The sequence below is a fragment of the Pseudopodoces humilis genome, chromosome 7 (assembly GCF_049639895.1).
Source record: "Pseudopodoces humilis isolate 2021_Gansu_Grassland_sample_001 chromosome 7, ASM4963989v1, whole genome shotgun sequence".
Lineage (NCBI taxonomy): Eukaryota > Metazoa > Chordata > Aves > Passeriformes > Paridae > Pseudopodoces > Pseudopodoces humilis.
Window position 1 is genome coordinate 47,135,698 of NC_142206.1, and position 27,870 is coordinate 47,163,567.

The 27,870-nt window shown below is 35.7% G+C and overlaps 1 protein-coding gene across 1 annotated transcript; it reads right to left on the reverse strand.

Annotated features, from left to right (window-relative positions):
- Window positions 1-490: 490 nt before the first annotated feature.
- On the reverse strand, window positions 491-27,843 carry TRIP11 (thyroid hormone receptor interactor 11). Its single transcript, XM_014249928.2, has 20 exons — window positions 27,345-27,843; window positions 24,814-24,890; window positions 23,754-23,864; window positions 22,419-22,694; window positions 21,573-21,641; window positions 20,710-20,875; window positions 18,478-18,840; window positions 17,763-17,803; window positions 16,611-16,814; window positions 12,578-15,601; window positions 12,230-12,370; window positions 11,820-12,013; window positions 10,710-10,873; window positions 10,291-10,394; window positions 9,956-10,055; window positions 6,244-6,325; window positions 5,342-5,456; window positions 4,570-4,692; window positions 3,182-3,329; window positions 491-1,862 (listed from the first exon to the last, which is right to left on the reverse strand). Exons 1-20 carry the CDS (start codon window positions 27,481-27,483, stop codon window positions 1,654-1,656), a joined length of 5,850 nt encoding a protein of 1,949 aa, XP_014105403.2. The 5' UTR covers window positions 27,484-27,843; the 3' UTR covers window positions 491-1,653.
- Window positions 27,844-27,870: the final 27 nt, after the last annotated feature.

Sequence of the window (27,870 nt, forward strand, 5' to 3'; positions counted from 1 at the left end):
TGCGAAGCAGCCATATCATTAAACAGACATAACTACAAGACCAAGACAGATTGCACAGATGCCATCTGATTTCAGTTTTCTTTATAATTGCTATAGAGAAAAAAAAAAAAAGCAGCTGTTCCAGTCCAGTTTAAATGAAGATGTACATTTGAAGTACCTAACTAATATTCTCAGCTGAGGTAATTTGAGATTCTCATTACGTTTATTATATAATACAGAATTTACATTGGTAAATATGTGGCTGTAATCTTTTCAGAAATCCAACTGCCAAACTGTCCATAAATTTTTTGGGGTAAAAAATTTTAAATCAAAATCCAATATGGTAGATCAATCCAGTTACAAATTTGCTAAGTCTTCCATGAAACATTACTATACTGGAGAAGAGTTTCAAACAGCTCTTCAGGTAAGTACAGCAATTAACAAAATCTTTGCTAGGTTTCAAGGCAAAAAAAAATTCACTATTTGACCTCTATATAAATAAATGCAAAGATTTCTTGCATTATTTTGGTTTATTCTGTACAAGTTCAGTAATTCATTTTATTTAAATATAACTTACAACAATTTCATCCAGGACCTTAATGAAAATGAAGAAGGTTGACAGTTCTAATATAGAACTTGCACAACAGTTATTGTAACACTGACTTAACAAGGAGAGGCATATAAAAAGACTTAGAAATCACACATTTTAAACTGAGGATGTTTTATCTCAGATTCACTATGAGGGTAATTCCTATTCTTTAGTATGCAACTTCATTCTTTACCTGCTAAACAAAGTGTACAAGTTATCACACCAAAATTTACAGAATAATTGACTTTGGCCTTGATTGTGCAAAGACCTATTTACACATTTGAGATAAGCAAGCACCTTCTTCCCTTTTAATTCTATACATGTGTTCAAGCTTTAAGTCTATATTTGGATCTACAAAATCTTGCAAGATAAAAAGTCTCTCAAATAGACACCTTGGACCATTAGAGCACAGTGTCTTTATATATGTGAACATATCATCTGCTAAATTATCCACTCTTTGCAAGGATGTGAAGCCTCACTTCCATAGTTGACTCCTCGGTGCTGATGGCTTTGTCTGCTGAAAACAGCTGTTAGCCTGGGGGGGCTATATCAAATCTTTGTGCAAAGAGATCAATGTGCCTCAAGTTGCCCCCAAATGCAACTGAACTTTTAAATAAGAGAAACATGTCCAAAAGTACATTAAATAAACACCACTAATTGGGTATTTTATGTATTTTTTTTTAGTTCTGGTTCTTAAAGGTAGATGGCAGATCATTTTAATGGAAAATCCGACCTCAATGCCAAGGAGTTAATGCTGTCTATGCACATCTGAAACAACCCAGTATACCTAAGGTTTAAAAATCCTTTAATTTGTCCTGTGACAATCTAGCAACGAGATAGATTTTTTTCTGAGTTAAATATTTAACCCACACCCAGAATGAATGCCTGCTATACAGAAGGCAATTATTCATTCCACCATTAGAATTTCTGAAGCACTGATAAGTTTGTAAGTACAAGAAAAGCAAGGTACAATTGCAATCAAATACATGACTTTTTACAGAAGGCCTCATTGTGGTAAATTATATACAACATAGTGTTCTCATTTTCCTTAAAGTGCTACCATCATTATATTGATACAAGACCATCTATTGTTTTAGGAGGTCTTTTAATACAGCACCAGCACTGGCATCAGGGGACACTGGCAGTGGTGTAAAAGTAGGCAATGCATCAGAAATAGGTTTCATAAGCAGATGTCCAGAACTACTAGCTGGCGTTATGAGAGGCACTGCTGCAGATCGAGGTGCTAAAAATGGATTTGCATCTGGTCTTCTACCCATTCCTGACACTGGAGAATCTGGAATACAAAAAAAACCAAACCAACAATGAAAACACCTTGTTAAAAAACATTCCTAAATTTATCCAATTTTTCAGCATTTGTTCAGAAAGACATTCTAAAATTGCCTATTACTCCGGCAACATGTAAGTTCTTGAAAATCTTCTTGCCATAGGCTGTAGACACCCTCAAAGACTTTTATAGGCTCTTGACTACCAGAGAATCCTTTAGGTGGAAAAAGACTCTTAAAATCAAGTCCAGCTGTTAACACAGCAATGCCAAGTCCACTACTAAAATTCTGTAACAACCCAAGCTACCCAAAAAAATGTGCACATCTGACAGGCAAGATGAACACCCTTTGCAGTTCACTTCACCTTAGCAATGCCAGACACAAAATATCTGCAGAAGTGGGGCACATGCACTAAAATGCAGAGCACAGGAAGGTTTCCCAACACATGGCACAGCTTCCCCAGGGTCAGCCTGATGAAAACCCCCATAAATAAACAGCACTTTGTACCATCCAACTACTTTAGGTGAATTGAAAAAGGCTTTTTTAGCTTCTCTATCTCTGTACATACGTATAATATGTAGGGGTTTGGTGTTCAGGGTTTTTTGTTTTTCTTTTGAGTTTACAGCTAAGTTTCAAACAAAACAAGCTTCTGCAAGCCAGTGGGCCTATATTAAGGTGAAGTCTTAAACACATATTAAAAAATTAATAATAAACCAGACCAGTAAAATTGAACATTTGAATCTTAAATGACTTAAAACAAAAGTACATTAATTTAACATGCTTAATATAAGCCTAACTGTTCTCTTTGATTTTTCTAGGTCAACACTCCTGCACTGCTTACAGAGATTTCATACCAGGCCATACACTTAACTGATTTTACTTTGGTCCTCTCTGAGCAACCAGGTTCTACACACCAGAGAGACACTGCAAAGTTATATTACTTGCATTTTTCACTCACTTCAACACAGGCTGATCAACAGGGATGCTGAAAATCAGGACTGGTTTCACTGCTACACCATATGAAGTTGTCTACACAGCAACCGTTTGGCTCTAACAGGTGCTGTTAAATCCTTCCCATATCAAAGGGAATTTGGTCCCTCTAATCTTCTGTATTGAGAGTTTAGAAAGTGAGGTATAGATGCAGTGGGAAGGAAAGATAGGAGAAGAATTAAAAAAAAAAAAAAAAAAAAAGACAAAGACAAAGTAGGACATGGTTGGGGAGAAGAAATCAAGTTCATAATTTACAAATGAGGAAGCACAGAATCATTAAAATCCTCATTAAAATTCCACCAATAGTTATTTATGTGCTGTGTAAAGATTTGGAAGTTACCTTGCATTTGACTGTTGGGTGGAGTACTGCTATTTTTACCAGTTCCTGCTGCTCCTAAAGGTTTCAGGTGATGAACAGAGAGCTTGGGTGGGGGAAGGCTTGGGCAAGATTCAGTTTCAAGGAATTTCACGAACAGTTCTGAAAAAGACTGTAAAAAGCTACTAGTTATTATATTTCATTGATGCTCTGGTGAAGAGTACTAAGTCAAAAATACATATATATATATATATAACAAAAAGCTGTTGACAGCCTGCAATCAATTTTGTACTTGTACTTGGTACTAAGCAGCTCTCAATGAGTGACAATGAAACTTATTTTCAAAATACACTCTTTGTTGTTGTCTCACTAAGAGGCATTTATAAAAAACTGATAAACTCTAGAGAAAACATACATACTCCTAACATAATTCCATTATTGATTTAAGCCAGTTATTTAAAGAATTACATGCTATTACTGACATCACAGTATTTCCTTAGTCTTTGCTCAACCAATCTCTTCTCTAGAAACACATAAAACCCCGTATTTTCTCTTAAAGCTCATGTATGCTTTATTTCATAAAGAATCTCAAATAAAGGAAGCATGGAATGATTAAGGTGTTGGTAGCATGACAAGATAAAATTTGTCTTAGTAAAGCCTGTATTATTCACACAAAAGCATTAATTTTTCTCTTTTACTTCTATTGTTAATCAGACCACAGTCCTTTAGTGGCCTCTGTGCCTGCACCATTTTAGGGGGAAAAAACCAATCCCTACACTTCAAGATGATTTACAGGAATCCATTCTCAATATTTCTAGCTCAATTGAGCAAAAAACCAAAGTTAATCCAAAAACTCCAATCCCTCAGTGCTTGGTCCTGGAGTACATTATTTATTTGCCTGCAAAATGGAAAGTTCCATAGATAAACTGCTCCCATGGATCATGCTATGAGATCTGCTATTTTACAATATTTGAAAACTTAAAATACCAGTTTTATATGCTGTACATAAGAGGCATTAGCTGCAGCAGCTGAAAAAGCTTTTCAATTTAAATTTGAAGGAGACATGGGAACACAGTCATCAAAATATGTGACAGTCTTCTATACTGTTCAGTATTGTGGAATTCCATACTCTCACATGAAGTCCATACTATAAGAACAATGAATGCAGGAAGTGGAAGAGTAGTTGTCTTCTTTATTAGCCCAAGACTTATCACTGTATAATTTTCAATGTCTAAATATTTCCTTAGTGCAGGAAAAAACCTTTTGCCAAAGCAGCTGCACAAAACAATTTACACAAGGTACAGCAGCATCAGTAAATGAAGCTCAATATACCAATAAACCAAACATGAGCATTAATAAGCAACTTCCCCATTTTTCCACTCAAACGAAGAAAATGAACGATTAATTCTTACACTATTAAAAATGTTCTGATGAGTTGGTCTCAAAGGTGTACTAGGAACACTCTTTGACCCAGCTCCTCCACCAAGCCAGCCAGTCACCCATCTTGTAACCCCTCTTTGCTCTTCAGATAACAACTAGAGAAATATTTTAAAAAAAACGAAGTTAGGAAACAACAAAAATAAAACAGCACATAAAAGAAAGTGAATAAATATGGACTGCAATGTCACATAACAATGTGGCACTCTTAGAGATAAATAAAAAATTTTATTTTTGTTAAAACCATATTCTCCACCTCCCAAAGACGGGCAGTCTAAAAACCTGGCTCTTTATTTAAGAGCAAAACCTCTCATTTTTCACAATAACTACTGGTACATATATAACAGGCTTACTTTTCTGTAACTGATATATTACAGCTACTCTACACAACAGAACAAAGTTAAATCCTTTCCTTGCTAAATTAGCATTCCTCAGCAAAATGAAATTTACCCTATTAAAACAATGTTATTGAAAGATTAGGGTCATCAGATAAAAAAAACATTAAAAAGTCCCACACAGAAAAAAAGGTGAGACAAAAGAAGAAAAAACACACTTTCCCCACAAAATGTGCAGGGACAGTCACATTTAGTTCAGTAGCAAGTAATTCCATTTCAGGTAAGGATACTGAAAAAAAAGAAAAGGTATGAAAAAAGAGAAAAAAAAAACGAAAAAGAAACTAAAAAAAGGAAGAAAAAAGAAAAAAAAATTAAGAAAAAAAAGAATGCCTAATTTTCTGCCAAGTATTACCTGATCAAGTTCCTCCTTTTTCAGTCCCAAGATACTTCCCATTAACCTTAACACTTCAAGACGTTTATTTTTTGGAGTATGAAAATGTCCAATAAAGAGATTTCTCATCAACAGTCTGCAGAACAAAAGAAGGAACTTATACAAGCTGCTATTGTGTAACAGCTGATACCATAGTACTGATGCATTTATTCCTCATACGCTTGCCTAATTTACAGTATAGAAATTAACACATCATATACAAATAACTAAAAGGTACCTCACCAATTTCCTCTTTCTGTAAGTTATTACATTTCTTACAGACTGTGGATTTGGACAGTATTAGCAATATTGTATGCAGTAAGGTGAAACTGAATGGCAACATAAGCAAATTTGGATATACATACTACAGTCAAGTAAAATGCTTGTTCTAAGATTTTGATTCAGAAGAACATTTAAAAAGAAAGCTCTGTGTACTTCCAAACCAAGACATAATGATCAGGACAGGGGACCTCATCTGCCTATCTCTGTTTCAGTTCTGCTGGGTAGAGAAGAAAAAAAAAGGACCAAGGAAGAGATTTACATGACATCCAGGTGATGCAGACACATGAAAAGGCTTGCTGTTCACACCTTGAACATTATGAAATAATTTCATTAAGAACTCTTATCTCCATTTGCAGAGCTCATGCTATGGAAGTTCACTGCTATTTAAGAAACACATCAGTGAGCCAAAGTCACATATCTATTGGTTTTACTAATCAAAATGACTATTTACAACCACCAAGCAATTGAAAAATGTCAAAATAATAAAAGTGTATTGCAAGACAACATTCAGAAGTACAGTCCTGTACTACTCTTGTGAGTGCCACATCTGCACATTGAGAGAACTAAAAAAACTTAGACCAAATCTTTCCTGAAAGACTTACTTGTCCACTTTTCCTTCTGTGCTGTTCATAAGGTTCATTAATTTATTTTGTACATCTTCTAACATTTCTCTTCTGATCTCACCTATAAATGTAATGTCACAGGAAAAGAAACAAAAACATAAACTTTGAAACATTATTGCAAAATTTATCAGTAACACATAACTTCAAAAATATTGCTATGAACCATAAAATCAATGTGATTTTTTTATAAAAAGGTGTCAAGTAAGTCATTGCTATTTGAAAGCACAAGCTGAAATTTCAGGAACAATACTCAAAGCTGAAGTACAGGAACACAAGTTAAATAAGCCCATTGCAGAAAGTCTGATGAACTGCTCTTTTCTATCTAAATAATACAGAACTGGAAAGAAACTCTTCAGCAAGGTCTGCAGTCCTGTGGTGGCAATCTTTTTCATAATGGTCAAACTCCATGCTGGCATCAGGTCTTTTTGATCTCTGCCCTTAACCTCCAATATTACCCAAGCCCAGGTATTCCGTGTACCCTACTAGCAGGTTGCTTCAGAAAGCACCAAAGGAGTTCTCAAGTTTCCTACATGAATTACTGGCTAGCAGAACAACATCAGGAGTTTGTTGAAGGCCTGCTCTGCTTGGACCTTTTCCACTCCTGTAATTGATGCAAGTTCTGGAAACAGCATGCTGGGACACACTGATGCATCACAGAAATAGTGTTGTGCTTTATTATTCAGTATACTGGCAAGAGAGACAGGCATATGCAAGATTACCCACACTTTTGGGAACAAAAACATGAATGGAAGAGATGAAATGCCACAGCTTTTACACGCCTAAAACAAGACTGAGAGAAAAATAGCAAACACGGCAGTCAGGCAACACGGCCTGCAAGCTGAATAAATAGGCCAGAATTATAAAGCAGTGAATGTGAGGTGGCCTAAGACCATAAAGACCACAAAAGCTTAATTTCTCACCAAACTGGGGTTCTGCAAGATACTACCTCTGAAGCCTAATAAAAGTACAATTAAGCCTTATTCACACACAAAAACTTGACAAATATACTATAACATGGACTGTCTCTGTGAGGGCCAACTCTACCCTACAGGTAAAAGTAGACAGGATGAACTTTTTCTCCTCTCCCTCTAAGAGGTTTAATGCTTACCTCCAAAACCTTTGGAAAAACTGCAGATCAACTTAGTTTTTGACAATTTTTGGGCTCATGTTAATTAAAAATGCTTCATTTAAAAACACAGAAGATACACTTTTGTTTTATCTATCTCAGTTAATATCTAAAAAGTTTCAACATCTTTTTAAGACAAATGACTTTTATGAACTTTTAAAGTCAAATAATCTGTGGTGCATGGAAAGGATTCCACTCATTTCCACACTGTCAATCTTTAATAAGTACATGCCACAACTATGTTGACAAAACATGGTTCCCAATTAACACCAGTAACTCTACGAGAACTCATAAAGAGATTTTGTATGTACACACATTAAAGAGCCAGTCTGTGAAATGGATACAACCTAATATGCCCTATTCAAATACTCCACGTCTTTATACAAACATTTTACCTCATAAATATGAATTTTATGGAGTACAGAATAGAACAAAATAACTAGTATCATGCTGGGAAAGTTCTTACTCAGGGAACACACAGTAATCTCCTCATTCAAAGCAAGTTAAAAACTAAAGCAAAACATGTATTATACAACAATATATCTTGTAACAACTACATCCATATGCATCAAAATCCACTCCAATAATCTGACAGCTCTTCAGCGCTCTTCTCTTAACATACCAGGGTGAGGCACAGGAGACTTAATCCATGGTTTTGAGGTTTACATTTACTTAAAATTATGCTACTTTGTAAATATAGTTAAATAGGACACCAATACTTGAAGGAAAACATAGCATATATAATTATAAAATGATACAGTTGCATGAGCATACATAGGTGAGTTGTTATTTGGATGTCCACAGAACAGAAGGGAATAAAGAGTTATACTACCAATTCCACAAAAAAGATAAACAAGCAGCATCTGAAAACAAATTTCAATTAAATTTTACACTGTTGCTATTTCTCTACAAAGCAAGACAGTTGTGAGTTGCTTTTTCAATTTTTATTCACTTCATTTATTCCTTTATGACGGATTTAAAGAAAGTATTAATAATTTAAATGAAATGAAAAATATTAATAATTTAAATGAAAAAAGATTTTATATCAAAGAGGATCAACTTTTCAGAACCACTACACAGCTATATTCCATCCAGAGTGACTATGCAATTTATCATTAAACATATTTTTTAAATGGAACATTTCCCTCTAAAATAGAATCTTACAGCTGAAAAGGACTTAAAACATGTACTTTGGGTGTATGAAAAGACTAAGTAACAAAAAGGTCCTGAGCCAAAATTCAGCACAGACTGCTGTAAACCAGACATTTACAGTCTCTAATAATTTGTTAACCATTTATGGCAATCCAGAAAACTGCATCTGGTACATCTTATACTTTTCCATTAAAATCACTTCTCCTGCCAAAAAAATCCATAAAGAAATCCTTCAAAAGATTTGGCTAAAAACCAGTGTCTGGGAATGTATTTGGCCAATTTGCAATAAGACATTTTATGTTTTCTTGTATAAATAGAGAATACAAAGTTATTTTTTTCTATAAAAATCACAATTTACTCTACAACAACATTAAAGTGCTGTTTCCTTTATGCAACAATTCCATTTCATTTTTTTTAAGTAAATTGCTTGCCAATACAACACTGCTTGATACTCAGTGTTCTCTCCCTCCTTCTTATGCAAGGGTTTAACTTCAAAATTAAACAGTAATGAAGAACTTCCCATTTAAGAGTGCATTATTTTCCTATGCCAAAGTTAATTTTTATCCAGTGTGTTTGTGAACTTTTGATGACAATGTCTGTAGTGAGACATAAATATACGGATCAGTCAGTTCAAAAACAGATCACTAGTTGTACATTATGTAGCAGTCTGAAATTTAATTTAGCTTGTAAAATTCATATGTGAACTCAGGGAGCACTTCTATGATGCCCACCTGGATGCCAAATTGCACTTAGAACTAAATTTAAATAAGTACCCATTTAAATATGTAGCAGAAAAGTAGTAACTTTTTTGTAGAGTTCTTGCTGGAATCTTGAAGACTTTCAAATGAGACCTCATACCATGTATCTGTCATAAGCAAGAATGCTTCAAGAAAACATCATTTATTACAAGGGTAAGACTAATTATCATTATAAAAGGAATAGTAATAATTAGTTGTGTATGTTCAAAGCACGAGTTACCACTGCATCCAGCAGAGATGGCAGTCACATCTGTGCAAGAGCTGCTTCCTCTACATCTCTTACCAACTGCACACCATTATCTCCACCTCACTGTACTCCTGTAACTATGTAAAATATGGTAGCTACTTTGGAAAATCTGACAACATTTGGTATTTCACCAACTTTTAAAAAAGACACAGAGCTAAATCAACTGTCTTGGTATTTACAGGGAAACCCCCCCCAAAACCAAAAAACTTCTACTGGGCTTTCTTTTGAGAAAGATGACAAACAGAAGGTAAATAGACTTCTTCATATTTGCTTTATAAACAAATAAGTCCTCAGAATGTGGCAAAGAATTAGTCTCTCATAGGATATCAGTTTTGGTTTCTTGGAATATTACATTGTCTCCCCAGCTGATTGAAATATTTTAAGCAGAAATGAAAAAAATGTACTTACCTTCTTTCTTAAGCTCTTCAATCTGCTCCTCTTTGATGTCCAGCTGCTCAGTAAGCCTGGATGCTGCATCCAGGGCAGCATTTGCCTCTTCCAAACTCACCTAAATAAGAGGGTAGGAAAGGGACAAAAAAAGCAGAGAGGTCACAATCACAATTATCCTAATACCACAGACATCAAACGTAACAGGTGAAGAGACTGCAATCACTTGTTCAGACAAATAACTGGATTGTAAACACCCTCAGAAAATAGAGGGTCAGCAGAAGAATGCTACTTTGCTTGCTCAGTGAAGAGTTACAATTTAGTTTGACAAGGTTTAATTTCATTATTTAGCCCACCTGCAATGATGCAACTTTTTCTTCTAGGTTTTCTGCTTTCTTCTTCCATTCTGCACTCTGTTTTTGGTGTCTCTCCAGTTCTGCTGAATACATAGCTTTTTCTTCTAAAGGATTAAAAATAAGAGACAAAACTCTTAATTTAAAACATGTAACTCATCTTGGGATATGCAATTGAAAAACCTCAGCATTATCATATCTAGTCTTCATGAGGTAGACCAATTCATTCCAATTTCATAAATGTGATACTGATCAACAGTTTCCACAGAATTGTTTATTTAAAGTTTTTAAACAGACAACAGATTCTGAGGTTCAGGCTATCAAAAAGGAAACGAGGTAACAAATAATTCAAAAGCACCAAAATTTGGTAACTATTTCAGTTGCAATACTTGTAATCAATGCTATTTCTTGACAAACCTTACCCTGTTGGAACTGCTCTAGTACCATCTGCAGGTTGGCCAGAGACAGTGCATACTGCTTCACTTGGTCCTGGGAGATGGTCAGCTGCATCACGGTTTCATCTCTCTGCTTGGAAACAAGGTTTAACTGCTCTTGCAAAGATTCAACTTGCAGACTAGCCTGATGACTTAATGAAAACAAGATACATTACTTAAGTAACAGATGTAATCACAGAGAAAATTAAATCCCAGCAAAAAACAGCTTACCAAAAATTTTTCAGCTCAGTTTTCAAAAATTATGGCATTTTCCCCCCTCTTTAAAAACACACAAAACCAATCTAAAAAGATATTTTAAAGAAGTCTGGCAACAAAATTTTGACAATCAAAGAAAAAATCCCAATTAACTTATTTTTTCTGAAATGCATTAGAAAAAAATCTAGTTTTTGTTCATTATTATAATAGCATCTCTACAAAAAAGAAATAAAAATCCGTATCTTCCCAGTTGTCTGCTTCAATTACTATGAATCAATAGGTCTATTATACCAGTCTTTACTTTTAAACCCAGCCTCCAAAAACTCAGTATATCTTGCTACTTTCTAGCAACTGAATGTTCCATTTGATTTCCAATTATGTAAAAATATTTTAGCCTCTCAGATTCTGCTACCCGTAAGAAATTCAATGCATCTTGCCCTATATGTTTACACTAAGAAGAAGGAAGTTCAGAGCAGTGTACACTTTCCATTGGTATCAGGCACAAAGTAAGAATGGGTATCTCGAAAGCAATTCACAAGGCATGACAGTCAGGTGTGCATTGAAGTGTATAAAATAAGACTCTTCCAAACTGAATGAAGCCTTGACTTGAAAGTAAGTCACTTTTTTAACACACAACTAAATTAATGGGTTAAGGATTTCTTTTTCTCATTCTAAGCACTGTTGACAATAGTTGCTACTAAAAGAAGAAATACTTTAAATTCTCAACAGTAGCCAAGTATATTTTAAATCATCCTCTTGATTCTCAGTAACAGCAGTTCATATATTTTTCTTTTCTCAAGTGCTTAGCATGTTACAGGATGGCAGCTCAGTATAATAGAGGCATTGGCACAGTTTAGTTTACTGTGATATTTAAAAAACTACCTGGCATTCTCCACTGCAGTAGATGAGGATGCAAGTTTTTCTTCCAAAATCAAAACCTTTTTTCTTAGCTTGACCTCTCTGTCTTCTGCAGCTAAAGCTTCTCTGGTGTAGGAGTCTTCCATTTCTAAAAGGTGATTCCGCAGCCTCTCCAGTTCCTGATTTAGGCGCTGCTCTTTCTCATGCAAATGCTGTACCTGTGTAGAACATACCTTAAGTTGCTTGAACTATCACTTCTAATAAAAAAAAAATTAAGCAAATGTAACACATGCCTATGGAAGAACATTGCAAGTGTACTAATTTTAAGTGCTTTTAACAAGTGATTGCTACTAAAATAATAAAAAAATATTACAGATGCAATTTCTTATTATTTTTTCATTTATTTCTTGCAATTATAAATTATTTGGTGGTACCTCACTCTGCAGGGCACTGCTCTCCATTTGCTTCTGTTTGAGTGCTACCATGACTTGATCTCTCTCTTGCTGAAAAGTAACAGCTTTTTCCTGCATTGACTTAACTTCATTTAACAGCTGATTCAATTCTCCTGTCTTGCCCTGTTGAAGACATATACAAATATTTCAAACATGGCCAACAGTTTTACCAGAGGCAAAGTCATTGCTAGGAAGAGTGTAAAATACTACTGATCTAACAAGGAAAGGGCAGGACATCTATGGCCCTGCAGCACAGAAAAATATCCAGGAAGAATATTATTTTGAACTTATCTAGCTTAAAGAGATAGTCATAAGTATGAACGTACATACCTGTTCTTTGTCTTTCAACAGCTTCTCAAAAGCAAGAGCTTTTTCCTTCATTGAGTGAGACTCAAACTCTTTCTCTTTCAGCATCATTGAAAATTGCATGTTAGTCTCCTGAAGTGCACGGAATTCTGTTTCTTTTTCTCTGCACCTTGCAACTATTTTTTCATTTTCTTCTTTCAGTTTTCGAATATCCATTTCTAATATTAAATTTCTTTCTTTTAGATTAGTTACAGCTTGCTTTAAAAGCTCATTTTCATTTTCTTTGTTACTAAGATTTTCACTCACGGAAAGTAACTGATCACTTTTAGATTTAATTAATATATCTTTTTCCCTAAGTGACTTCTGTAACACATCATGTTTTTCTTTGATCTGCCTCATCTCTGATTCAGTCCCTTCTTGACTCCTTCTTTCAAGCTCTGATGCTGTAGCAACAGAATCAGATAATCGCTGGTTATTTTCCTGTAGAGTCCTAATAGTTGAATCCTTTTCTTGTAACTTTTTTTTCAGCTGTTCCAGCTCTTTTTGAAGGAGTTTACACTCCTCACTGAGCGCTTCAGGAGGACTGTATTGAACACCTGAAAGCTGTGAAACAGTGGAAGCTGTTGCCACAGATGGTGTTACCAAATCCAGTTTACTCAGGAGAAGATCCTTAGTGTTATAAAGCTGCCCTATGCTGTGTTGAACTTGTGCTAATTCCTGACTAAAACTTTTCAGCTTTTTCTCATTCTGCTCATAACTCTGAATCAAGCCATTATAATCTACCTGCAGCCTTGAAGTACTATCGCTTTCAACTGAAATTTGTGCCTGAAGCTTCTGTAATTCTTCTTGGAGGTGAGCTGACTCATGCTGCATGTTCTGGACCGTGGTTATTACTTGTTGTTTCCACTCTTCCATTTTCTTTACTTGCTGTTTTAGTTTATCACGTTCTTGCAGAAGTTCCTCAAACTGGTTACTGTTGACACCCCCTGCCCCATTATCAGCACCTGTGCTGGATGTCTGCAAGACAGTCAATAAGGTTTGGCATTTTTGAGTTAGGGCATCTATTTCAATATCCTTTTCTCGAATGATACGGGATAAATTCTGAATAGTTTCTCTAGACATGTCTTGACTGCTGTTCTCAGATCTACTGGATAACCTTCGATTCTCCTCTTGCAACCTCACCAAAGCTGCTTCTTTAGCAGCGACCATGTCCATGATATTACGATACTCTGTTTTTAACTGACTGTTTTCCCTTGTCTTTTCACTCAGAACTGCTAGTACTTGTTCCCTTTCCAGAACATAAGCTTGCAGCTGCTGCTGAAGGGAAAGAACATCCTGCCTGTAGGAAGCTGAGGAAACTCTAGCATTAAGAGCTTGTATTTCTAAATCCTTCTCTTGAATGATTCGAGTAAGTTTACCAACTTCATCCTTAGACAACTGATCAATTTGCTGACTCAGAGAAACATTCTTTTCATTTAATAGCTTAATCTCCATCTCCCTTTCTTTGATACCTTTCACCAGTCTTTCAATTTCAGCTTTAGATAAGTCATGTTTTTCATTTCCATTTTCTCCATTAAGAGTCTGAACTTTGGTTTCCTGAAAAAGATCAGAAGAATCAGTCTGAATAATCTGTCTCTCCTTGTGCAACTGGGTTTTAATTTGTTCAATTGTTTTCTGCAAAGTTCTGATTTCCTCATCTTTCTCTAAGAAGAGTCTTTCATGTGTGACATTCATTTGTTCACACTGAAATCTGGACTCATCTATTTCCTTTCGCTGCTCCTGCAGAGATTGCTGAAGTTTCACTGCTGCTTGATTCTGATCTTCTATTGTTTTTTTGTGAACTTTTATTTCTTCTTCAAGATTATTCTTTATCACTTTTAACTGTGTTACCTCACTTTCAAGTTCAATAATAATATCTAAAGTTTTAGGCTCCACCCCTGGTGTAGATCTACTTTGCTGATCCTTAAGGCGTTCAATTTCTTCTTTCAAATGATTATTTTCTTCCTTCATGACTGCAAGACTTCTGTCTTTTTCCTCCAAGTTCTGTTTTAAGACATCCTGCTTTTTTGAAAATTTAATATATTCCTCAAGTTCCTGCTTCACCTGTAAGGCTTGATTTTTGTATTTTTCAATGAATACCTCTTTCTCTTTTATGAGATCTGTCAACTGCTTTTGTCCTCCTAAGCTAGTAGTCAACATCTCTTTTGTTTCTTGATGGTCAGTTTCCATCTGCTCAATGGTCCTTTTAAGCTCAGCAATCTTAAAGTCTTTCTCTTGATGAAGCTTAACCAGGCGCTCATGTTCAAGCTGCAATGCAGTGGTATCCATACTACGTGCATTTGATAACTCTTCAATAGTTTGCTTATAATTATGTGCTTGCTCCAAAAGCCTCTTCTCTGTCTCGTTTAATTCACTCTCTAACTGTCTTTTTTCCATTTTCAAAGCCTCCACAGCAGTGTCTTTTTCCAAGTAAACTTTCTTTTTCTCAGAAATGGCATCATTTAAATCCTGTTTTAGTTCTTCAATGGCTGCTATCAGCTTTCCATTTTCTGTTCTGAGATTAGACAGAGATTTCTGTAGATCTTCGTTTATTTGTTTATTTTCTGAAACATCGCTCTGTAGTTTTGCAATTTCTACTTCTCTTTCTTTTAGAATCAGATCTTGACAAGTAGATTCCTCATTACTTTTTTCTGTTAACTTGCTCAAGGATACATGAAGTTGTTCCTCTCTTTCTTTTAGTCTCTGCTGCAACTCTCCAATTTCTTTTTTACTTTGCGAATTACAGTCCTGAGCCTTCCTTAATTGTTCCTGAAGATCTTTAATATTATCTTGTAGCTCCTGCTTAGTTACATGCAAATCATTAAGTGCATATGAACAGTGGCTTAGCTTTTCTTTCTGACTCTCTAACTCTTTCATAGTTTTTGTCTTCTCAGTTTCTAATTCTGATACTTTCTTTCTTTCATAATCGATGTCAAGTTTCAGCTGTTTGATGATACTATCAGTTTCTGTGTGTTGCTTTGACAGCTGCTCCTTCAGTGTAATCATATGCTAGAAATGAACACAAAACAGAATTCATTGGGGTAGCATAACCAGCTGAACTATGCATTCATTCACATTTATCCTCTAAACAATAAACAATTTAAAAAATCAAGAGAAGAAAATGTTTCTTAGTTACCAACATAAGTTGGCAAGTAGGATCAACTAGTAATGATAAATTAACTAAAACCAAATAACAAATAAGAACAGATTACATTTCACTACAAACAAAAAAGAACACCACCCTTAAAAGAACCTTAACTATCTAAATGAAGAAATAAAAGAACTACTTAAAGAATAGAACTGTCAGAATTTGTCAAGACATTTGGAATTCAGCAAACATCTACTGCTTAAAAATAGAGTGGCACTACATTTAAATTTTCTGTATATTCTATTTTCAATTTTTTGTTTCAACATACTTGTTTGGATTCATTTCATAGGTGATTAATTGGTAAATCAATAATTGAAAACACATGGCCTGCAACTCAAATTTACAGGTCAAATATACTGAACTGTGACAAAAAGGTATAGTTTAATTCTGATTATATATAATTGGTGATTTTTTTACTCCACAAAAGCTCACATTATAAAGAACTTGCAATAAAATAACTTAAATATTCAACATAATTAAAAATTATAGAAGAAAAAGTTTCAAAAACCATTGTAATACATAATGTCATAAGACAGATCAGAATACTGCCAGGATAAATTTCATCAGAAATGTTGCAATGAAAAATCAGGGACTATTTAACTGGGCTTGTAACATCTCCTACGGATAGATGACATACTGTATTACTTCTTTGTCTAGAACAAGTGGGTTTTACTTGCACTTCTGAATTTCACATTGAGATGGTAGATATAGAGAAATACTGGCCCCAAGTATTTGTTTTTAGGCCTCAAAAGATAACTTCTATTTCCCTGCTATCTATGTTCAAAGATGAACTTAAAAGACAAACACAGGCACACACAGAATTCTAAACATTTATTCGGGTGTTCAATAATTAGTTGCAGTATGTATTACCTGAGTAGCTTCTTGATTCTGTTTGTCTAGTTCTTCCAACTCTGCTATTAATGTTTCTCTTTCAGCAACACTTTCATCTAATTCATGTTCTTTCCTTTCCAAATCTTGTCTTAACTGATTTATTTCTGAATTTTGATCCTCTGTATTCGAAGAAAGAATATTCTCAAGTTTATGTTGTGCACTTGTCAGTTCCTTCTCAAGTCCCTCAAAATAAAAATAAAATAAAAAAAAGTAAATATCAGACTTTATCTTGCTGAAATTATATTAGAAACTCTAAGCCTACATGAATACTACCCCAGTTAAATAATCTTTGATGTGAAGTATTTCTCTCTACCATTCACACATACACATTTATTTCTTCATCACTTGGTTTAGGAGTGCAGTTTATAAACTTCTGCACAAAAAGCTGTGGTATGGTAAGACATTATATCCACCTCTGAGGTTTGGATTGACAGCTGGGATAAACTATTATAACTGCAAGAGCCACCTTAAACATGACAGGCTGCATAGTGAGACAGGAAGCTTCAATCAAGGACATCTAAATTACACCATTATGACAAGTGCTATGGGAACTCTTGAATGCATGCAAAACACAGAAAAACTCAGCTGAAAAATACTACTGGATACAAAATAAAATAAACCAAATCTCTTAAGTCTGAGAGTTTATAAAGGACCAAGACAACAATGCCAAAAACTAAAGGTGTGTTATATTCTACTGCTTCACTTCATCGGTAAGACGGAATGCAGTATTATTATGATAACTACACAGAAGAGAAAGATTTCACAACTGTTAAGTGCCAAAACTAAAACATGCTACAGCAGAAGTGAAAAATGACTTATTTTACAGAATGAACTATTAGTACTTTAAAAATGTATGTTACAGCTTTCTAGGTAACAATACGATAGGTGGAATTTGAACGGTTTTCCTAGTAGAATGCACAGTGGAGTTTCACAAGTAAAAATGTATTGTTTCTATAAATTCTACGTATAATTACAGAATTAAACTACAATTATTTCCTTTTACATTACAATGTTATTTAAGTAGAAATACAAATATTAAAAAAAAACAAACAACAAGCTACCAAAATCTGTTTTCCATCAGTTACTATTGTTATGAACTTTTTTGTTGGCTTAATTTAGAAATTGCTTTACCTGATTTAAACTGGAAAGTCTTGCTATTTCATTTTCTGCTTCTATAAAGGAAAATTAAATCAAATAGAAAATTTACTACTTTTCAAACAACAATAAAATCTATTCTCCCACCTTGCCCAAATAGAACTCTGCTGCTCAGAAGGGAATAGTTTCACAGCATTTTGTGATACGAAGCATCAGTGCCATAAAAGATTCAAACATACCATCAGTCACCACTCAAAGCAGAGTATTACTTTCACAACTGATCCCACATTAGGGGGACTTTGGTACTAGAGTTTATTAGTTATGAAATATTAAAATATTTTCTACCTAGAGATATGTTTCTTAAACAGGTAGGTTAGTGTCTCCTTAAGGAGAAGATATTAGCAACTGAGTACCTTTATATACATACACAAAAATACACTTTTTGAATTTAAACAAACAACATCTATTGAGGCTTACTTCTAAAGAAAAGACCCCCTACTAAACAGTTACGGTTGGCATACATGATTAGTTCCCTAATCACAAACCCCTATGATAACCACGCTAGTACTAACAATTCTTTTCTGCTTCACCTTACTTCAATGGACAATGCTTTTCTAAATCAGCAATACTTTAAAGGCACATATTCTCATATTCAGTTTTAAATTCATAAAATAAATCGAGTTTTAAAAGTGAAAACTTGTGAAAATATATAAAAATAAAAAATAATAATAAAAAATCTTAGTTTTAGTACCTAACAATGCTTGCTGTAGGCTGACAACATCTTGTGGTAGTGATGTCTTTGACTGGAGCTGCTTCTGTTCCTTCAGGAGAGCATCTTGCTCTGCCACAGATCTTTGAAGCACATTAAAGTCAGATTTAAGCTTTTCATAATCTTGTGCTATTTGGGTTTTTTCTAGCTTTACAAATTCTTGCTCTTTCAGAAGATTTTTGTTTTCTGCTTTGGTAGAAGACAGTTTGTGATTTAATTCTCTTATTTCATCCTCTAGGTCCTTTACAACCCGCAACTCTTCTACCTGTCCTCCATCTAGACTCTGAGCTTTTTTTTTCTGTTCAGTAATTTTAGAATCATCCATGGCATCAGTGCTCACACCATCTAAAAGACAAAAGAGATTATTTGCAATTATTAACCACAACCACCACTCTAGATCTTTTATTTCTCTTCCTTCACCTCTTCTCCTGACAGGGGGAGATAGACTAAAACAAAGACCTGGTCACCATCAACAGAAAGCTTGGTTGAACAGGTTTAACATTTGAAGCCATGCTATACATATTACTGGTATAAGTAAGTAGCTTTTTGAATACTTTTACATGTCTGGCTCAGTATAATTTTACATGGTAAATGTTGCAAGACATATTTTGTCTGCAATTTAATTAGAATATATTTGATCCTCACCTCTCTTGCTGAGGAGATGACAATCTAATTTATCAAGATTTGGAATCTCTCAAATTTCTAAGAAAAAATTTACCAAATCCCAGCTAATTGAGATTGATGCAAAATCCATTTATAATTTAATTAATTAAATTTCAAAGACTTGCCAAATGGGTTATAGGGAACAATTTTCTCCAAATAATTTGCTAAATGATGCACAAAGGTTTTCAATTGAAGAAAAACATTTTTCAGAGTTAACCTTTTTACTGATCCATCCTACTGCTATACTATACTGACGTTTGTATTGCTGTACAATCTTCTATAATTTCAAGAGTACAAAAAGAGAGTACAAAAAGGCATTATCAGAAGAGTGCAGGGAAAAAAAAGTTAAACGAAAACACACTACTTGTGAATTAACTTCAAATGTGTGTCAGCTCAAACACTTGACCTTGCCCTAGTCCCTATTATCTTGTCAGACAGAATGAACAAAATAAAAATATAAAATACTCTAGTTCCTCAAAAGCCACTAGCAGTATTTATTTTGCAGGTAAGTGGAAATGTAAAAGATAAGGGACTTGTGCCTTCAGCTTCCTTAAATTAGTCCTGCTGATAATATGCACGTGAAGTGAAAAAAGATGTTACATCTTAACAGGCATCTGATTCTAAGAAATAAATTCCCTATCAGTACTACCTTTTAAGTTAGAGAAGCTGCGAAAACACTTTCCTTCTTTCCAAGAAGGGAGTAGATTTCTTGTTCCAAAAGGAGAGTATGTACTCTTTAGAAGTCCAAGTTTTACCAGGTAAATATAGAAGTTTACAGGCAAAGCTTACATATTTGTGCAAAGACTGGTCTCCAGGAAACCTAACTGACATGACTATTTTTAGAGAGTATGAAATACTGAAATGGCAACAAAAAATTATTTGAGGGAACTACTGAGCTTCTACATTGTAGTTATGCCACACACTAAGGTGTGGTTTATGGCGATCATAGAATCACAGCTTTGGGTTGCAAGGGCGTTTTAGAACATCTAGTTTCAACACCTGCATCATCGTGGGCAGAGGTGCCATCCACTAGATCAGGTTGTTCAAGGTCCTATCCAATGTGGCGACAAACATTTTCAGAAATGGGGCATCCACAACTTCTCTGGGCAACTTGTCTCAGTGTTTCACCACCCAACCTTTGAGCTTTTGTCAAGTAACCCAACTGGCACATAGTACTTCTCACAAAAGTTATTTTTTGTCCTGCTACTTTCTTATAATCAATTTGGTATATCTTATCCCTACCTATATCCAGTGTATATTGAAAAAACTACCCAGAAAGTGCAAAATTCAGAGCACAACAATTGGTATGTATAGAAAATGATCCTCCAGCATGATATATGCCACAGATGAAATGGTGTCATCCCAGTGTTCAAGCCAACCAGAGTGAATAAAAGATACAGGACACTTGTCTTAAACATGAAGCTGAACTGAAATTGAAATTTAAAATTCTAAACATGATGTATTTGATATCTATTGTACTGCTACAGGAATATGCAACATTTTAACCAAAATTCACTCTACATAAAACAGAAAGCATGGGGTAACAGAGACCTTGCTGTAACCGAGTCTCAAGTTCTTCAATTCGCTCTTCATATTCGCGCAGCTCTTCTCGGTGTCGGCGACTTATCTCTACTAACTTCTGTCTCTGGGCATCCTGCAATACTGACAGCTCATGCTGATGTTCATCTATTTCTTGACTTAAATTCTGTCTGAGCTCCTAAAAAATATCATTAGAGAAAAAAAATGAGAAAATACAGTACAGTGTCTTCTTATGAAAGAAATAATACAATACAAAAGAAAGAAAACAAGTTTTCCCCAGTCTAATTAAAGGATTTATTAAAGGATTTCTCACAGAAGTCAAGTTTCTTGATTTTTGTTGATTGGGATTTTTTAAACAGGTGGAAAAAAATTCCTTTAAAAAGTATGTTTACACAAATAGTATGCTCTACACAACACCAAATATTAAATCAATGTAAAGCAATTACTAGTCTTACATACAAAGTGGATGCACTAGGATGCATTTTTAGTAACTTTCTAGGATGACATATAAAATCCATATTTTGTACCTTCACCTAAAAAAAGGCAAGCTGCTTCTGAGAAGGGAGAAATTATTCTGTCTATCTAAAATACAGTCTCATAACTCATCAACAGCTTCACAAAGTGATTTACCCTTGTAAGTACTAATGTCACTGTTTCAAGCTAACATACTGTAATTATCAAATCATACAAACACCCTTCCTCAGAGTAACTGTTTTTAAATATTGTACTGCTGACTGAAGTGTTGCTATGCTATTACATGCCCCTGTGCATTTTTAATGCTGTCATAATAGTGCCAGTTAAAATATTTACAAGTCATGTGACTATATGCAAAACCATGAAGAGCAAAGCACAAGAAGACTAACTTGTCAGCTTACCTTAACTACATTTTGTAGTTTGCATATTTCACTTTGTTCAGCATCGTTTGTGCCTTGAATTTTGGAAGACTGAAAAAACCCAAACCACATATCCATATGAAAACTGTGATAAATACATGTATTTTTATCTAAGTGGTTCCTCTATCGATACTCAAAAGTAGAAAACAATAAAGCTAACATGAAGCAAAATAAAAATCCACTGTAATTTTGATTTTTAAAAAAATATATTTTAATGGAAATATTCTTATTTTTAATGGATTTTTATTATTACATTACAACATATAATGGGTAAAAGTTTGGAGTGGGGGTCTTATTGCTCATAGTAAGACAATGGGGTTGCTTGAGTATTTTCACATGGGAAAAGTACACCTCTGAAATCAGGCTATACCTTGAAAAATGGTAACTCACATCAGCAGCCGCTTTAAAGACCATGAATTATAACTGACATATCAAGGACTGGGAGAAGAGAAAGCATAAAAAGCATGCAAGTATACAACCATTACTTTGAACAGTACTGTGCTATCAATAAAAATCAGTATCGTAGCCAGGAGGATGGGAAGTATTTTTTTGAAAGGCTGAATAAAAATGAAACCCTGAAGTAGCATTCTAGGTGAATGTTCATGAAATCCTTTACCTAACTTGACAAATCATGCATAACAGCATTTGGAAATTAGTCACTGAATGTGTCCTTAGTCATGTGACAACATGAAAGGTTTCAGCTTTTCCATCAAATCACGTTGCTTCCATAAATTTTTCAGCATGAACTTTCAAAAGATCCACCAAATGCAACGAAAACAATAATCTGGAGGGGAGAGGGAAGGGCAGGGTAGAAGAGAAACCACTCACCACTGCAATCTGCTTCCAGTGGTCAACCTCTGATTCAAGCCTGGAAACTTCATTGGACAATCTGTTTATCTCTTGTTGTGACCAGATTATATCTCCAAAATCCATGTCATCTCTTTCAAAACCTGAGGAATGTCTGACCTCTGGAACATAGGAGGCCGATGCAGTGGCTGCTGGCAAAACACCAGCTCCCAACTGAGAATTCTGAGCAGCTGTCTGTACTTTCTGCAGTTGTTCCTGTAGTGCATTCTGTCTGGCTTTTAGATGGCTGATTTCCACCTGAATACACAAAATAAAATGCATTGTTTGAATAAGAAGAATATCAAAATACACTCCACTTTACCCTTTGTAGCCTTATGAAATGTGAACCAAACAACACCCCCTAGCACAAAAAATTGATCACTTTCATTAAAAAAAGAAAAAAGCTCCAAACATTCTCATAATGGAGAAAAAAACCACCCTTAGCTCAAATGTCATAAAGTACCTCACACAAAGACACAGGGTTTTTTTAGCAGCCAAGGTACACAGGCAGTACAACAATATCCAGGCTATATAAAGAGGGTATTAAATATATAAAGAGGGATATGAAAGTTAAGCAATATATGATGCTTTTCCAATTATTTTTATTACACTTAACATCTTTTATGCTTAACATCTCAGTGTAGTGAAAATTTACTTATTCACAATAAAGTGAAATTGGCTGCATGTAATTTTCTTGTAACAACTCTGTTATGTATTTAATAAGCAGAATTTTATACATCTCATAGTTCTGCTTCCTCTAGTTCCCACATGAATTTGTGAATAAATCAGAAATAAAACTCCCTTTTGTGTAACTCTCAGCATGCTGGCAACTTTCTTCATTTAGGTCTATGAAATCTCATGTTATACAATAGATTATGAAGCTGATGCTTCCATAACAAAGGGAAAGCTAGCTCATAAAAGCTAGCTCTGTTCTCTGTAATTGCATACATTAAGATAAAGTAATTGCTTCAAATGTGAATTTGTTCCTGTTGCCTTCTTTAAAAGTAACTGAATCAGAAATACAAAGCAATGGAGTGTCTCTCAGTGTTCTCACACTGATCCCAGAAACAACAGAAATTCTGACAGCTGCACAACAGTCCCAGAGCATTTTCTCTTGTTTCAACTATCTCCTGGCAGCTTGGCTTACATTACATGATTCAATAAAATATGTCTTAGTCTACTTTAACAAACCAAGAGACCATAGCTGTGACCAGCATTTCCACTGAAAGAGAACAGACACCATAACAAAGGCATTAAACAGCACAACAGATAAATTTATTGGATATACTCACTGAGAAATTTTACTCTGTGTCCTACCTCTTTCTGCTGAAGCTGATTCCGGTACTCAATAGACAACTGCTTTATTTGCAGCTCTGCAGCTTCATGTTTTTCTTCTAAGTCACTACAGACTTTTTTCAGTCTGTCATTCTAGCAAAAATGAGAAATGAATGTTGATAAACTCAGAACAGTCCTTAAAGAATCAGAAAAACCCAAAGCTACTGGACAGCAAAGCAGTTAAACTGTACAGATTTCTCATGTTATTTCATTCAAAACACAGTAACAGCAACGTGTGGGCCCAAAATCATGGTCATGTCCAAGCTTTCCATTTTTATATGGCATGGACTTCAGCTCACTTTCATAAAACAGTTTTTGATAACCAGAGATAAATGTCAAGAATTAAAAAACTCGGGGCTGAATTACAGCTTAACAAGATTCACAGGAAGAATTTAAGGATGGCCACAAAGCACAAATTGCAGCTAATATCCAGTGTTTTCTCTCTGACCTCAGCCAAGAGCAGATGGCAAGAAACTAGAAAGAGGACAAGAAGGAACAGTTATTCCCCAAAATAGTATCTTAACTTCACAATGCTCTTGAGGCCTGAAGGCATACATGAAAGTTGCTTATTTAGAGACATAAATAAAGTCACAAGACCAACAAGTCCTTTATGAGAGTGCAGAAAGTCACTTTCCCTGAGGGTACGTGAGATTTGTAAGTGGTTTTGGAGGAGCACGAGCAGCCTATGTCAGAATGACCAAACAGTAGGACAACAGAAAGAGAACAGAAGCCGGGAAAATGCCCACTCTTTTTAGACCCAAGCCTACTGCTGCAGTCCAAGTCCATCTGACAGGGCAGGAGCAGTCACAGTTAGCAAAAGAGGAAAACTTGCAGCACATGCAGACACCAATGAACATGTGTGTCCCTAACTCTGATGGCAGTTTGGCACAAAACCAAAGTCACACTCTAACACCACTGTTACCCTTGTTTCTGGATTTACCCAGGGACAAACAACTTCAGTGCAATATTTCAACTTTATACAAAAAAAAATAAAAATTCTATGCATTGCTTTAAATTACAATAGTGATCTGAAATTTCTTACTTCAAACTTTTGTGCTGCATTAATACTTTCTATTTCTCTGAGTCTAGAATTGGACACATGCAGTTCTGTCGCTGCATCTGAAAGAAAGTGAAAATTTTCATTTTAATTACAATTCATTCAATCTGTTGAAAGATCAGTTATTAATACTTATCTTACTTCAGACTGCTTTAATGTTCATTCCTAGGTAAATATCAAAAGCTGTTTTTATCAGAACACTGTAAGAATTATTTTTCAGGCAGTCTTTCTGAATTTAATTTAGTTCACTCATATTTAGACTTTAAATCAAATCAAAACCCTAACAGATTAGGATGAATTTAAGCTTTAAAGTAAGGGAGATAAAAATGTTTTACTTGACTATTTTGTGGCTCTGAATCTGTTTCTCATTTCAGACTTGCTCCTGACCTGAGCTGTGTGTTTCTCTGTAATGCCATGAGAAGTTTCAAAACAAGTATTAATTCCATTGAATATGTATAACAGTGACTGAATTTTCAGAATAAAAAAAACAAACCATCCACACTCAACAAAACCCACATAACAAAACATCAACCCCATAAGACTCATTGTCTCCAAAAAGGTGATATATCTATCTATATCATCACACTTTATCCAATAGAAAATGTAATTCCAGATACATTTTGATGATCAATTGTCCTCAAATTGCCTATGAGTTTACTTCTCCTATGTCCCACATTTAACAGACAGAAACACATTGCCTTTTAGCAATGAGAAATCATCCAGAATTGACTAAAAAGAAACCTTGACAATACTTCAAAATTTGAAATAAGTACAATTTCCAAGTAAATACTGTATTTCTTAATTTCCCACATGCTGTTTAAAACTGAGACAGCTCAAGTACTGTAGAGGCAACAATCTACACATGAAAACTGTGAAATGGAAGATGTACAAGTCCATAATCCAGAAACAACTAATGGGAGTCAAAACACTGAATTTAAGGGATAATATGAAAACCTAGGAAACTTTTACCAATTAGGAAATTAAAAAACCGCAAACTGTAGGGAAGTACTTGAAAAGTGTTGTTTAGGCCACACAGTATTTTAAGGTCTTTACAGAAGAATACTTGGAAGTCACTAGATTTTTTACACCCTGGAGTCTAGTCACCCATGCAAATGTACTGCTGTGAAATTTTTAGGAAACTGAGGCTGTTCACAGCAGTACCCAGCAGTGAAGTACACCTGGAAGTAACTGCTAAACATCAATACATCTCTCTTGCACAAACTCATGCCCAAATGTGTGAGTTCACAGTCTCTCAAAAAAGCAAAACAAACACCCTAGAAGACTGCACAGCTCAGGCACATAAAATAACTTCCCAAACAAAACTACTACGGATTTTGAAATTTAAAACATTTCTAAGTAATTCTTTCAGAAAAGTGAAAAAAAAAAAAAAAATTCACAATTGTCAGAATTTCTCTCTTCTGAGCATTTTACCAGTGCACCAAAAAGTCCATCCATATGAGACCCATTATATCAGCTTGCCAACAAGGTCTATACAACTTATGTTTCTATAACATTCTTTCACAATGCTTCATACATGAGAGATTATAAGCAAAGTAGCATTGCTTAATTTCACATTTAAGATGACTATTCAGAAGTCTTAGCTGTTCTTTGTGGTTTCTATTCTTAATACTTTTTAAGAAATCTAACTTTTAAAATAATTTATAGTTACAAGATGGTAAACAATACAAGGGATATTAATCTACTGATACTTATTACCACATTACACAACTACTTTACTAAAGTTTTTTTCAAAAATTTGTAAGCAAAAGTCATTATTAAAAATATGAGAAAAATATTATATACTATATATTATATATACATACTATCTATAGAATAGATTTGCTATTGGTTTATAGAATATCTTACTCTTATGTCTCTGTTTTTTTTTATGTTCTAACTTTCTGTTTTAAAGATAAATCGTTCTAGCCTCTAATCCTTATAAAGCAAGGGCCATGTTCTCCTACTTAGCTGTAGGGGAATTGTAGAACTCGACAGGTTTCTCTGGGCACAACTGAAATATAAACAAAACAGTGACAAACATTGAACCTTCGCCTGTGTGACACGTCAGACTTAGATCACACCAGTGGCAAAACAACCTCTGTACGACAACTCTACAGTTTTATGGAACCGGTGTAAAAGCAGCTAATTAACTGAGGGTTTAGATAAACTAAGCAAACAGAGAGGAAAAAGAGTGTTGAGTGCTTTCATTCCGGAGCAACATAACACTTCGCGGAATTCATAAACCTCTAAACAATAAGCTTAAAACAGGCTCACACCTGCTATTAGAACCTGGGAATGTATTTGTGTATTCCCCAGACCCTGAGACCACAAGAGCGGAACAAACACAAAAACAAAAGCAGCAAATCCAGCGGCATTCGCGAAAGGCACCAAGCCGCCAGCAGCTCCCTCCGGGCCGGTGCGCGCAGAGCAGGCCCCGCCGCCGTCGGTCCGGAGGCGACCGGCGGCCGGAGGAAGAGCTCCCTCGCGGAACCAGGCCCGTCCCGAGCCCCCCTTACCGCCCACTTCCTCCGCGCCTTCCAGAAGGATGTCCTTGGTGAAACTAGAGATCTGCCCGGTGAGCGACGACAGGCTGTCGCCCACCTGCCCCAGGGACTGGCCCAGCCCCGAGCCCAGCCCGCCCAGCCACGACGCCATCGCGGTTCGGAGGGCTCCGGGCCTCGCTCGGCCGTGCCGGGAGGCCGCTGCAGCCTGTTCGCGCGGGCCAAGGGGCCGCCTCCGCCTCCCTTCTCGCTACAGCGGGTCGCGGCTCCTGCTGCGGGCTCAGCACAGCGGGCTCGGCGGCTCCTGCTGCGGGCTCAGCACACCGGGCTCGGCGACTCCTCCGCCAAAGCCTCGCGCATCCTCCCGGCTCCTCCGGCTCAGCCGCTCCTCCCGGCTTGTCTTGTCCCGTCCTGGCTCAGCGACTCCTCCCGGCGGCTCCGGCCGCTGCCACCTCAACGGCCGCCATGACACCGCTCCCAAACACCATAGAGCGCGGCCGCCCGGGCTAGAGCGCCGCCTGGGAGGCGGATGTGGCGTGTC

Excerpts from the sequence above, each read along its gene's own strand:
- TRIP11 (XM_014249928.2), bottom strand. The coding sequence starts at position 27,483 with ATGGCGTCGTGGCTGGGCGGGCTGGGCTCGGGGCTGGGCCAGTCCCTG. Across the intron at positions 21,642-22,418 it reads ACTGGAAGCAGATTGCAGTG|TCTTCCAAAATTCAAGGCAC; the intron begins GTGAGTGGTTTC and ends GGGTTTTTTCAG. Across the intron at positions 15,602-16,610 it reads AGAATCAAGAAGCTACTCAG|CATATGATTACACTGAAGGA; the intron begins GTAATACATACT and ends GTTCATTTCTAG.